The following is a 13940-nucleotide window of genomic DNA, read 5'->3' as shown; positions in this document are numbered from 1 at the left end:
CTTTCCTCCAACTTATAAGCAGACCGATCCATTCCAAAGTTGTGAATTTACCTCTGCTTACCAATAGTCCCCTCACAGCCTTTTGGATATGTAAGTTCATCTCATTACAGCATCAATCTTAAACTTCTATATTTGTTTTTAATGCAGTTTCTAGTAACTTAGAAGGGGGAAAGGGCTGCTAATTAAAAAAAATAGAATTTCTACTAACATCTGGGACTTGGATACATTTTTAAAGTATACTCCACGATCCTGGTTTACAATAGCAAGTACCACCAGTCAACAGTTAGAAATGGGAAAAATTCCAGAGTGGGAATAAAATTCAACTCACCCCAATTCCTCCACCAGAAAGAGAAAAACAACGTCTCCAAATACAGACCCACTTACAATAAGCTATCAGTGATATCACGATAATGCCAGCAGTTTGAAAACCCTTAAAAAATAACAATGTAAAGGAATACTCTCGTGTCAGGATTATTCCAGTTCAGTCATTTTACAACTTCCATGGATAGTTTCAGTGTGGGGATGAGGATGTCTGTTTACTTACTTTATCAGGCAAGCAAAAAGGTTTTTGATTGTCTTTGATATAAAACTTTTATTAATGTATTCGATCAATGTTTATTTGCAGGACCTTAATACAATAACAGATGTCAGTTACATTACCTGTTTTTGATTATAAACTCCTAGAGGGCACAGACCCTGTCCATTCAACTCACTTTTTATAGGATGCAAACACAGTATCATACCCAAAAAGGCACTTAAAGATGTGTTTATAATCACAATGATTTCAAGGGGACTTGGTCTGCTTCTAGACGCCATCAAATTCCACCAGCATGTACTGGACAGTAAAGAGGAACACTTTTATATCCTTGGGTAAGTTCATTCTTCAGATGTTGCCAATGGCACTTCGCTTAAAACAGGGGTTATTTAGATGGGAGCATTCGCAAGTCTTGATGTTCAAGAATTAGTTGTTGTCCAACACCTAAATTCTATACTAATTGACATTAGAACATAAAAGGAAAAAAAAAAAATTTAAAAAGCCGGGCGCAAACATTCCATTTCTTGGCATCAAGTTAGCACATTTCCTGAATCAGGCCAAGAAAGGACCTGCTGTTTTTGTGGGGGAACCTGTTAGAACCACTACTGTGGTCCCTAAAAATGTAGCCTCTTGGAATTCTTGATTCATGTGAACTCAGATCACACAAAACAAAAGATACACTGAGTTAAGTCATTTTCTATGACAAGGAGTAACTTATACAGTCATAAGGACTAAAAAAAACCAGTAAACAATATCTTAAAGGCTTTGACACACCAGAAATGAAGAATGATTTACTAACTATGGAATTTTGGATAAGTCTTGTAAAATTTTGGGGCCTCGGTTTCCAAATCTGTACAATGAGGACATTAGATGATATGACCCGATAATTTCCGGGTTTAAATTTTAAAACCCTATGAAAGAAAAATACAGAGTCAAAGAAAAAGTCTAATGGAATCTTACAAATTGAGATTCCATTATCTATGCAAGCAAGACAATTGTTTTTCTTTCTTTTTCAGGTCGAGGTAGGGGACTACCTGCTCTTGATGTAAATGATTCATTATGACTAACTTGAACAAAATTTTCAAATAGAAAATCACTATTCTTGTAAACATATAAAAAAGTATGGATTTCTAGGTAATGAGATATACACTGTATGCATATACAAAATCCATTTACATGCACACACTGCCCCCCACACACATAATTCTCTCTACTCAAGACAAGAATTAAAAGACTTCCTGTTTTCCTATCTTTTCTGTATCCTTCTATGAAGTCCCTATGACTTAGGAACTTACATAAAGTAAAAATCAACACCTTAGATAACATTTCTTGTATTAATACTGACATTCCCCCCCATGAACAACTTATGCAAAACTGGTAATCTGAACTCTAAACCACATTCTCTTATAGAAACAGTGGTAATGAGGGAGAATGCAGAATGTACTTCAATTCTCAAGCCATTCAACCAACGTGTATTTGATCCATAACGTACCTGAAATATAGAACTCAAGATGCAGAATCCAGTAATTCAATGCTACTTAAGCAGAGAGTATTGGTAACAACAGTAAAAGAATAAAGAAGGTACTGAAAATATGTACAGGCATCCAGCCCACACTTCACCAAAATTTAAAAATGGGGGAAAATATCTTAAGTTCATGAAACTACTTTTTATCTGTAAGTATTTGCTAAGATAGTTACAAAAGAAAACTTCAAGCCACTACTGAGTACACTCTCATTTTCTTGCTTTGAGAAACAAATAAATGAACTACAGAATGCAGTGATTTCTTCCAAGTAAAGAAAGAAAAACATAGGTACCTTGTTCAAAATTTTCTGGGCTCACCTTGGATTCCTTATTCTTGGGAAAAACATATAAAACTGATTAAAGGTAAATAATAGTTAAAGAGTCAAGATTTGTGGAAATTTCACACAAAAAAATTATTCCAACTTTTATCTGTTTAGCCAAGAGAAGCTAGTCAAGTACGTTTATATAACAACAATAACGCATTCACTATTAGCTAGCTATGTGCTAGGCGCAGTACCTTTTACTCCCACATTATAGCCTTCAAGCCCTCCAATAATGCCAAGAATATTAGACCTGAAGAATGCAAGTCTTCCTATTCTATTTCATCGATTAAAATGAAATCCAAAGATCAAAACACAGAGAAGTGCTATCCTAACTGCTGTTTACTCTATTAGACTTCAAGTAAGTTTAAGGTCAGGAAATGCAACTGCTTCTATCTGAATATCTATCTTCTATATCAGGGTAAGAAGGAAGATGCTAACCTGGAGCCACACATTTCCAGCTTTCATCACTAACAATTCCATTCAAATGTTCTAGAAAGGGAGAATTCAGTGAGCACTCTGAATTCCTTTTTTTTAAAAAACAATCAAGGTTCATTCACATCCCTTAGAAAAAACATGAATGGTCATGCAAGTTTATGTAAACATGCATCATAAATTTTATGAGTTTACAATTTAAGTAACTGTGGATATTAATCTTTTCTCTAAGAACAGGGAAACTTAGACTATAAGTGAAAACAGAATCTGCAGTTCACTTCTACGGAGGATGGAGAATGAAAACGGGTTGTAAAGAAAATCAAATATAACAGGATTTTTTTTTAAGTGTGAATAAAGGAAAAGCAAAGAGAAAATGGAGAAGGCCGAGGAAAAGGAGAAGTAGAAAAGAGATTCGGAACAGGGAAAAGAGAAAGGCCGTGACTGACCAAGCAGAGTGAGCTCAGAGGCTTGCAGTGAAATGGCTCTTTTCCAAGGCTCTGGACCATCGCCTCTGTCTGACAGAGGGATTACCTCTCCCAGGGTTTTTAAAAAATGCTTTCTGTACCTAAGCAGTCTCATTTTATTTTTCAAATTCCCATGTTTATTTTTAAATAAAAGTTCAAGTTTGAAAACTCGGCTTATGAGTAAAAGGAATGACTTATTTTAGAAATGTACTTTGGAACCTACACACCATTGCCCAGTTTAGTGCTCAAAACCTCAGAGATGTCCTGACATTCCAAACCTGACAGTCTTTCCTTTGTAAAGAAATTAGGGCTGCCTCTTTCCACAACGCCTGAAAATTACATTTGAAATCAGTCTTCACTGATGGTGCAAAGCCTTTATAGATATATATATCTATATATATATATAGATATATATATATATGTATATATATGTGTGTGTATGTATATTTATATATATGTATATGTATATGTATATATATACACACATATATATACACATATATACACACACTTATATACATATATACGTATATATACGTATATACACACATACATATATGTATATATATGTTCATATATATGTGTGTATATTATATATATGTGTGTGTGTGTATACATATATATATATATATATGTATACACACACACACATATGTTCATTTGCTCGAGGAGTCATCTATCACCAAAAATAGTTGTTTTTATCCTCAAGAAACAACACTGACGTGTCCAAAGTGTCAAACTGTCCAAAGGACATCCGAAATTGCTCATCGTCAAAAAAAAACTGTCCTCTAGCCTGTGTATGCAGGGCAATGGCACCCAGTCTTGTACTGGAAGCCAGATTCTTTAGAAAGGTAATAAGCTGTGCATCAAATCAGCCTGGCTCAGCAGGCTAAGAACCCCACCCTGCCACCCCGTCTTGACCCAACGGCTTGTTTCTCTCTACCCATCCACTTATCCATGCTCTTTGAGCTCCAATAAATCACTGGTCCTTACTATAATCCCTCAATACCGTAAGCATACTTTTATATAAAAATTCATTAAATAATGTACCACTTTCAATATATCGATCCTACAAACTGTAACTCTGTGAAGTGGTTCAACACGATGTCATCACTACACAGCAACTTGTTTCATTTACATTATCTGTTTCACTTCTATTCATGAGCTAATATAATTCAATTTTTTTTTAACGGCACACAGGCTGCTAGACACATGTGCATGGCAAATGGAATCTGAACTTAGCTTAACAGCCTCATTTATTCCTGATGGTTTAAATTATTTCATCACAATTAATGACACCCCCTCAGCTTCCTGTGCAGCACTGCCAGATGTTCAGAGACCACAAAGCCACTCTCTTCTTTGACGGCTGGTGACAAGTTGTCCTCTGAAGGACGTTCCCTAGGTACGCAGGCCGGATGACACCTCCATTGCTTAGCACCTCTCTGCCTCCCAGAATAACCACGTTGAGGAAAAGGCAGGAAAGCATGAGAAACCAGCAAATGCATTAATGAGAGCAAATTATGTGAAGTGATCTAAACTCCCAGGAACTTGGCTCCTGCCACAGGAGTTCCTAACCTTGTTGTTTGATGTAAGAACTCCGCCTCCACCTTCCCAGCCACCGGCATCCGCTGAGGTGCCTAACATGACATCAGTCCTCGGGGAATGTCCAAGGACAAAAAAAGTATAAACTTCTGCACAGGGTCCTTTTTGATTGGGGTTCATTTGGGGGTGGGGGGTTGTTGTTAAACCTTACCACATTCATCTTTACCATCACTGCGTGTTTGAGAGTGAACAGTTTATCACTGTCTGTGTCTTCAACTATGATTTTCCTCTATCCTATTCAACAGACACTTCCAACAGAAAACTGTGGACCACAAGTTGCCAAAATGTGGTACAACAGTTTTACCCCTTTCTTTTTTAAGCTTTACTGAAGTACAAAATCGCTGATACACAGAAAGTGGCACACACTTCATTCATGTATATATCCTGATGAGTCTGGTTTACCTCTTTTTTCCAAGCTTAGGGTTTATTCTTTTCAGGGGCTTGTTGTCTTTTCATTTTCATTCTTCTTAGGTGTTGTTTCTCGTCGTTTTGTTAAATTTTTAAAAGAACATACTGAAAATGAGACTTTACATTTTTCCTCTTTTGAGTCTAACATGGGCAAAGCCATTTATTTCTTTCCCTAACAAAACGACAAATTTCTCCTCAGGATAGAAATCCAGAAATAGTAAGTATCTTGTATTTGTTATTTGAATTTCACAATAAAAATAAATTTGCATAACCACAGTTAGCTAAGAGGGTATCAGAATTTAGTAAACACACCAGCACTTACAATAAGAATCCAATACTACAGCTCTAATTTGGAAAACATTTCCATCAACCAGCGAACATGTGGCAGACATTTTATGGATTATTTTCAAATGTGAAGAAAAAAAAAAAAAGAAAACAACAAAAAAAACCCGCTGATCTTATTCAGGGAATAAGGGGCCTTTTCGTTTGCCAAAAAGTGTAATAAGAAAACTGAAAGGCCACCTGTGTCAGGCCACCCTATAGTATGAACATAAGCTATAAGAGCATTTTGGAAAATATTTTCAAACTGAGATGAGGAAAAAAAAAATCAATATCAATACAGATTCCAAGCAGATGCAGAAGGCTTCTGTGCATGGTAGTGATTATGTGTGTGGCCTATGCCGGCTAATTTCAGATGTCTTCAAAACTCAGTGCACTTTCTCTTTTACAAGCTATTTGGGTTTTAAAACTAGGACCATATCCATTTCAACTTTGACAATGGACACAAATACAAGGTAAGCTAATCAAGCCAAACAAGTTGAATTCCCCCTCCCCACACATTTTTTTTAATATTAAATGACTACTAAATTTTACCTGACATGCTACACTTAATATTTTGACAGTTGTTTATTAAAATTACTTTCCTAGGAAGTCCTATGAAACCAACAGTCTAGTTTTTATCAGAAGTTGTGGATGAGAGAGAAGTTGTGTTGATGGCATACTTGCAGCAAGCAGACAATAGGAAACTCTTAGCACTCCCAGAGTTGCATCAAATTTTCCATGGACCGAAACTAAAATGAAATAGTTCAATTACTGAGAGGTAGATAAGTAAAATAAACAACTAATTCCATACAGTGAAGTTGGGAGAGAGTCATATGGACCTCATTCTGTTGTCTCCAAACACTTTATCGAAGGGGAAAAAGGAGCTGAATAAACTTTAAACTCTCATGTAGGGATGTATTGCTTGTGTGTCCCTGGCAGATGTGGAAAGGAGATGAAATGGGCAAGGGAGAATCAAATATCCCATCGCTGCAGGTTTGCGGAGGGAAAGAGCACTGCAAAGATCTCACATCTGGCAATCATTTGTCAATAGCTGGAAAGAGAACGGCAGGAAACTTTCTGGCTCTTGGAGAAGATGAAAAGACAAAAACCATGTGTCTCTCCCTCTCTCTCTCTCTCTCTCTCTCTCTCTCTCTCTCTCTCTCTCTCTCTCTCTCTCTCTCTCTCTCTCTCACACACACACACACACACACACTTTGCAATCGTACAATGACTACTACACTTATTCTCCACCCCGCCTTACCCCCACTACATTTAATGATCTTCAGATATACTCTACTCCATGGTCAAAAACATGCAGTCACTTGACTTGTTAAAGCTGCAGTGTATGTACATTTTTCAAATAAACCCCAGGGCTGATGTTAGAAAATCAAAATCAGTCAAGCATAGACCGCCTGGTACTTTGGGCAGGAATCCTTGTGGTTTCGTCAATAAACAGAATCTGAATGAAAGACACCACAGTAACTAGACAGTAACGTTTTGAACAGTTCTTAACCTGAAGGGGGGTTGGGTTAGGGGGGTACACTAGTGACCAGGCACACAAGGCTGCTAGTCCACTTAGATCACTCTTTCTACCTGTGGCATGACAGTGTTTAACACAAGGTCATCTGCTATTTCTAACACACACACACACAGAGTGAACTTATATTCCAGTGATGTTGTGAATGGATTCAGGGAAGAAACTTTGTCATTTAAAAAAAAAAATAATTATACCTATTTAATAGGGTAGGAGGGGGAAACCTCAGATTCTGTTTAGTCCATACTGGTGAAACAATATAAAAATTTGCTAGCTTCATTATGCATTCATAAAACTGACTGGGTTTGCCCCAGTAGATTTATCATGCAATAAAAAGTTTTCAAGACACCTCGCACAAAATTAATTAACTTCTCCCAAATCATTGGAATTTAAATCTGTTCATGGTGATCGATAGACTTCAATGGGCAGCTTTTGGTGCACCCTTATGCTGCATTTAACTAGCAGCAGCCGCCAAGCTCATCCCTGTGATTCCGTAAGTGAATACTGCAGGTTGTTTAATAACCTGGCAAATTCACAGTAGCTTGTCAAATTATTACAGGAACAGTGTCATCACTAAACAAGCCTGATCACGGTTAATTACAATGCAGACTAGAGAGCAGCCACAATTGTTCATTAATTACAGGAAGCACCTCATTTAAATTTTATGGAAATTTACACTTGCACCCCGGTATGTCTGGAAAAAAAAAAGTGATCCTTCACGCATTCATAGAAGAAAGGAGTCTGTGGTTTATGAAACATCACAGTAAATTGTGTCTAATCTGGTACTGAAATATTGGTTCATTATTTACTCTAATTTTCTAAGCACTTTCGTGGTGAAAAATATCAAGTCAAACCCCACATCTTGAATTTACAACCAAGAAAGGAAATGTGCTGGGCTAACTGTAACAATTGAATACAGGATGAGGCACCGTTAGACTAAAAAAGTAACTTTTCTCTGATTAAAAATAAAATATTTAATAGCAATTAAGGGAGTCTAAACTAGAATAACCATTTCCTAGCAAATAATTATATAAGAAGACAATTTTTTGCTACTGTACATCAGTTAACCACCCCAGTTGAAGAAAGTACAGTTTCACACCTACTTCAAAAGAGACTGAGGAAAATCAACAGTTAGTGAATCCAAATCTTGATTTCCAGCTACTTTTCTAAATCAAGCCTGTTAACACACAAAATAAAGAGCAGGTGCCCTTGCAATAGTTAAGTCAGGCACAGGCTTCAGGGACGACCGTCATTCAAAACCAAAGGTATATTCATGAGAGAGTATCAGGGATCTTCGGATTATTAAACAACAACGTTGCTAAGCCATCTGAAATTTTAGGGATAAAAGAAACGGGTTCAAAGGAAGCAGGTAAGAAGAGGAGGAGGCTCCACCTGTCATGAGAACTGATGTCGGCTAAATATAGAAATAGACCAGATATGGGTGCTGCGTGTCAAAATGAAAACCTTTCCTAAGAAAGGATAGAAACAAGAAGTTGCTCCTAAATCGAAGTGCCCAGGAGGTTATTCTCGGAATCAAGAGGCCGAACAGCAAATCCTCTGGTGGTTATAATTCTTGGCCCTGGGGGAAAGCCTGAGATCCAAGCAGGAAAAGTAAATGACTCTGATGCATCTAGCAAGTCCTATAGTGAGTTCCCTGGAGTGCAGAACTGGACTAAAAAATCATAGATGGCTCACTCTGTAGGGGGGAAAAACAAACAAACAACAAAACCCACCAGAATATATTCCATGGCAAGAATGAAAGGACTCTAAGCTAAAAACTACTCCTGGAATTGTGAGCTGGTGAAGAACATATTAAGTGTCAAGTTTATTATGACTGACAAAATGTAACTATGTGCTAGATATTCTTAAAATGTATGGAAGCCATATTTAGAAAGGAAGAGGAAAAACAGAAGGAAATGGTTCAAGTGGGTCCCAGTCAATTCACCAATTCACCATAGTTGACTCTTGACAGATTCAACCTTTCCACTCAGTCTGCCAAAACGGTGTTGCAAGAGGAGGAATCCAATAAAATGAGCACTTTCATTTCTTTGTGCAGGAGCTTGGTCTTCTTTGCAAGGCCCACACTGAATTGTCAGCTCCACAATCTGTTTCCTGACAACCAGAGCTTCACTTAAACTTGTAAATATACATTTTCTCCCTGGGTATGTCATAATAATGGTGCTCCATTGGTCCCTTTCAGTTTTATTTCATGCACTCACATCTGCAAAAAGCATTGCTCTTTGCACTGTAACTCAAGGTTCCAAAACAAATTATCCAACAGCCACCCATGACAGACCATTCCAGGTGACATGTTTGAAGACCATTACTTGTCTTACCCAAAGAGGTCAAGGATCAGACTACTCTCCATGAAAAGTCTTCCATCACTCTGCACTTATGTGTCACACAAAAGCTGTTAGCTTTCTAACACTGGGAAATGCATGATCCTGTCTCCTATGTGTCACACCTGCTTTTCTGTTGTATCACAGCCACACACCACCCAGCCAGTACCAGCCCATGGCACTGAAGAGCGCAGGAGGTCTTCCCTCGTCCAAGAGCAGGTGTGCAAGACATGGGGCACCCTTCAGTACCGTAAAAACTGAACCTCCGCCTACCACCACTTCCACCTTCGTTCCTGCTGTGAAGAAGTCAATTTTTAAAACTATTCTCTTTGCTCATGTGAGGTGTCTAAATCAGTAAAAATGTTTTAAAACTCAGCTCACTATGCTCATCCCGTAAATCAGAAAATTTCCGAAAATGACGCCAAATGGAAGTCCTAAAAAATACTATGAGTTTACTCACGCTAGGGGATGATATCCATGTTGAAACTTCAGCCTGCATCTTTGCAGCATTGGCACATACATTCCTTAAATATTGAAAGGGACATGGAAGTGGAGACATACCTTTGGCCAAGATGTCATATTTATATTTTTAATTTGCAATACAGCAAACTGCTTTGAATGCCTCAGGACCACACAAAATGAACTGAATTCCAAGTCAATACTTCCACAAAAAAATGCACTTTGCTAATGAAGTTAATATTTCGCCAGAGGACAGATCTCCCAATCCACGAAAAAAAGAAGATCCTTCTCATTATGTCTTTTTCCAGGATCGTGCCCAGCTGAGTGGCTTGCATTCTCCTGAGCCAAGAAACCACAAAACAAGAAGCATGACTTGCTCTCCATGCACCCCCAGTGCCTAGCACAATGCTTAGCACATGTCATGATGACGTAGGACAAGAGCTGATATTCTGAGAGCCTGTCACGTGCCAGGCCCTATGCTAACTGATGGATATACTTAGGACATGTCACCTCATGATCACCCAGTGTGGTGGATCTCCATCTTATAGACGAGAGAGCTAAAGCTCCGTTAGGTTGAGTGATTTGCTAAAGGTGTCATGGCAGCTTGTGTCAGCCTGGGCACCCAGGCTCGGAAATCAAGTTCTTACCCACCACAGTACATTCTATTTCTTGAATGAATAAATTTCCTGTTACAAACAACTTATACTGAAAAGGACTTTTTGCTGCACATATGCTACTCTGGTCCCTCCTTTATACTTGTCTCAATGCTTGTCCGTCTCCTGATGGCATTGACAGATCTGTATAGACTTCAGGGACCGTTGTGTCTGTCACACCACCCCAACTGATAAAACAATAAGACTCCAACCTGGACTTCCAGCCTCTGGTCTGGCTCCTCCAGGTTTGGGCAAAAGTCTGCACCCAGCACTCTGCCAGCACATGCCACTGGAACCTGGGGGAATACGGCCGAGTTAGACAGATGCTGGGTGTGGAGGCCGCTGAGAACTGCACACAAACACACTCGACCCAGGCAACGCAGGGACATACAAACTGCAGTTCTGAAACAGGCTACCATGGCGTCACAGACTTTTGACACTTAGTGGGTCAAATATATTGTAAATATCACACATCCAAGTATATTAACTACCAAGAAGGTAAATTCCAAGAAGAAAAGATCCATGTAAATTTTATTCCCCCTTGTATCCAAAGCAAGTAGCACAAAGTAGGCACTTAAATGTCTACTATAGATCAAAGGAGGAGAGAAGAAGGAAGGTAAAAAGGAAGGGACAGAGGAAGGAAATGAGGGACGGGAAAAAGAAATAGAATTGCTGCTTGACATATGGTGTGTTTTTATCCCTATCTTTTAATTTTCTTATGTAAGGATTAAGAGAGTTGTATTCTATAATGCCTAAAGTTCTTTTGCACTTTAAAAATACCTGTTGAAATTTATTTTTCTTGTTTCTGAACTAGCATAGGCAGACTTTATTTATCAATATTTATTATTTATTTACTTACTATTTTGAAATTACATTTAAGAGGTGTATTTTATGTCTGTTCTAATAACAAAAATAACAACAAAATATCTATAATTTAGTGAATGTTTCTCTGTATCTAGAATTTTACGCCACTAAGATTCCCTTTCAAAACTACTTTATTTATTATAATTAGTCAATCTCATCCTGAAATATTGCCAACTGTCACTTGCTTGCCTCATTTTAGATTTTTTAAGGTAAAGAAAACAAGGATGTAGATTCAATCTCAACCTGTTTCCTCCTTTTTTAAAATTTCTCCAAATCACTACTCAGTATTTCCAAACACATACTAACTTATTAATTATACACCTATCAAACACTCAATGTGACATATAGATGATATATTACAGAGCTGTACACCTGAAACCTTTACTAACCATTGTTACCCCAATAAACTTCAATTTAAAAAAAAATTATACACCTACCGTGTTTCCCCGAAAATAAGACCTAGCCATACAATCAGCTCTAACGTGTCTTTTGGAGCAAAAATTAATATAAGACCCGGTCTTATTTTACTTTAATATAAGACCCGGTCTTATTTTACTTTAACATAAGACCCGGTCTTATATTAATTTTTGCTCCAAAAGACGCATTAGAGCTGATTGTCTGGCTAGGTCTTATTTTCGGGGATAGAGGGTATCTATATGTATGGGAATCTCAATCCATCAATCAATCAGCTTCATCTCACCTGTGTTCTTTCCTTATCAAAGCCCTCCTGTGGTGTTTGGTTTTATTTCATTCTTTTTTAACTTGAATTAGGATCATCTCTGCCAATTTTCTTTGTTCACAGATCAGTTTTCAGCCAAGCATACTGTTTTGGAAGGTATTTCCCTTGCTTTGACCCACATCTCAGTTCACTTCTCCAAATTTAAAGTTTTCCATAGCCTTCACTTTCCAAGTTCATCAGTGAATATCACTAATTTTTTTAACAAGCACTAATTCAACTCTTCAAATATCTTTAGTTTCAACTCTCCTTTTTTCAAGTGTCTCATTCTTTCTTCCTACCTATGTCCATAAGGTGAAATGGACAAAAGAATATCATCTGTCTTTGAAAATAACCACTCTTTACTGACAAATTTCACCGGTGAAGCCCAAGATGGAAAGCAAAGGGAGGTCATATTTACTGAACACTTGCAATGAGCCATTCACCATATGGGTATCTTGCATACAGAAATAATCCACTCTTCTCCCTTTCAACAATCTTAATGGGATATGAGCATCTGCATTTTACAAATGAAAAGAAACGGAGGCTTAGCATAGGTAAATAACTAGCTCATCATGTGCTAGAAAGTTGCAAAGCCCAAACTTAAAAAATGAGAAAGAAAAGAAAGACTGAGAACGTATTTCGAAGAAGATAATGAAAAACATGTAAGAGTTGCATTTAAAAGTGGCATCCAGACAATTAAAGGCAATGGAGAAGGTGTTACCAGAAACCAAGACTTACTACTCGCTCTTTGGTCTGGGACAACATAAGCCATGTAAAAGGGAATTTATTCTCTCAGTTGAGGAATGAAAAAGAAATGGGGCATGGAGAAGAGTAGACACTGTGCATTTGTGTTGTGTCACACACAAAATAATGCTGATTCCACCTCTCAGTTGACATATGGAGGGGCACTAATGAGTCATGCAACAGTAATTCTCCCCAGGGTGCAATAGGAGGATTGGAAAAAATTCATCTTAGACTATTCTATATCAAAACAAAACTCCGCAAAAAGCTTCCTATAAAATCTCAATAAGTGTTACTACCTAACTGATTAAAGAAGATTCCATGAGCCAGAATGTATATAGTGCAAATTAAGTGTAAACAAGACTTTATTTCATGTACACAAAACAAATTCCCACTTTTCTTAATTTTATTTGACCGTGTCACAAATACTAACTTTCTAGTTCCTTTTCACCCTCACAGAATGCATTTTATAAACACTCTCAACGGGAAAGGAGAAAGTTAAACAAGTACAATTACACTCAATTACAACCTCAGACACTTAGAAAGACACAGTTTCTGAGAGAAAACAAAAAGTTCTGTGAATAAGTTGGAATGAAACTGTGCCAGGCTACTAGAATGTTTCAACAATCCAAATCACAAAAAGGAACTAGTAGAGAAGTGGATAGCACTCGCATAGTTATAATCCGAGAATTTCTGAGCAGGAAAAAAAAAAATCCATTAAGGATTCATAAAAATGGACTCCCATACTTTAAAGATGAGAAAATTGAGATTGAGACCAAAACTACATAGTTTCACTGATGGGATCTAACAAATGTCATTAATTATCAGATAGAGAAAACTTTTTAAGGCATAGGCAAGTGATATCTGTTTCCTAATTCATCAAAATGTATCAAGGAAAACACAAAGGGTATAAAAGTTGATAACCTAACTAGTTATAATTCAGCACACCTAGACAATTAGGCCTTTTGACTTAAAAGCCTCAGTTAACCAGGTAGTCATAAAGTGAACAAAAAAAATGATTGGCA

At 37.4% G+C, this 13940-nt stretch overlaps 1 protein-coding gene across 3 annotated transcripts in view; it reads right to left on the bottom strand.

The window, feature by feature from the left end:
* BNC2 (basonuclin zinc finger protein 2) overlaps positions 1 to 13940 on the bottom strand; it is a 409221-nt gene that overhangs the window by 228121 nt on the left and 167160 nt on the right. Inside the window, exon 3 of one of the 3 annotated variants that reach the window (XM_081067443.1) lies at positions 10805 to 10888. The exons of the other annotated variants lie outside the window; for them this stretch is intronic. Within the exon in view, the coding sequence (XP_080923569.1) occupies positions 10805 to 10888 (84 nt within the window). The remainder of the gene's footprint in view (positions 1 to 10804; positions 10889 to 13940) is intronic. 3 annotated transcript variants of the gene reach the window in all.

This window comes from Rhinolophus hipposideros (assembly GCF_964194185.1).
Source record: "Rhinolophus hipposideros genome assembly, chromosome: 11".
Lineage (NCBI taxonomy): Eukaryota > Metazoa > Chordata > Mammalia > Chiroptera > Rhinolophidae > Rhinolophus > Rhinolophus hipposideros.
Note: the sequence above shows the minus strand (reverse complement) of the source record. Positions and strands in the feature narration are given on the sequence as shown.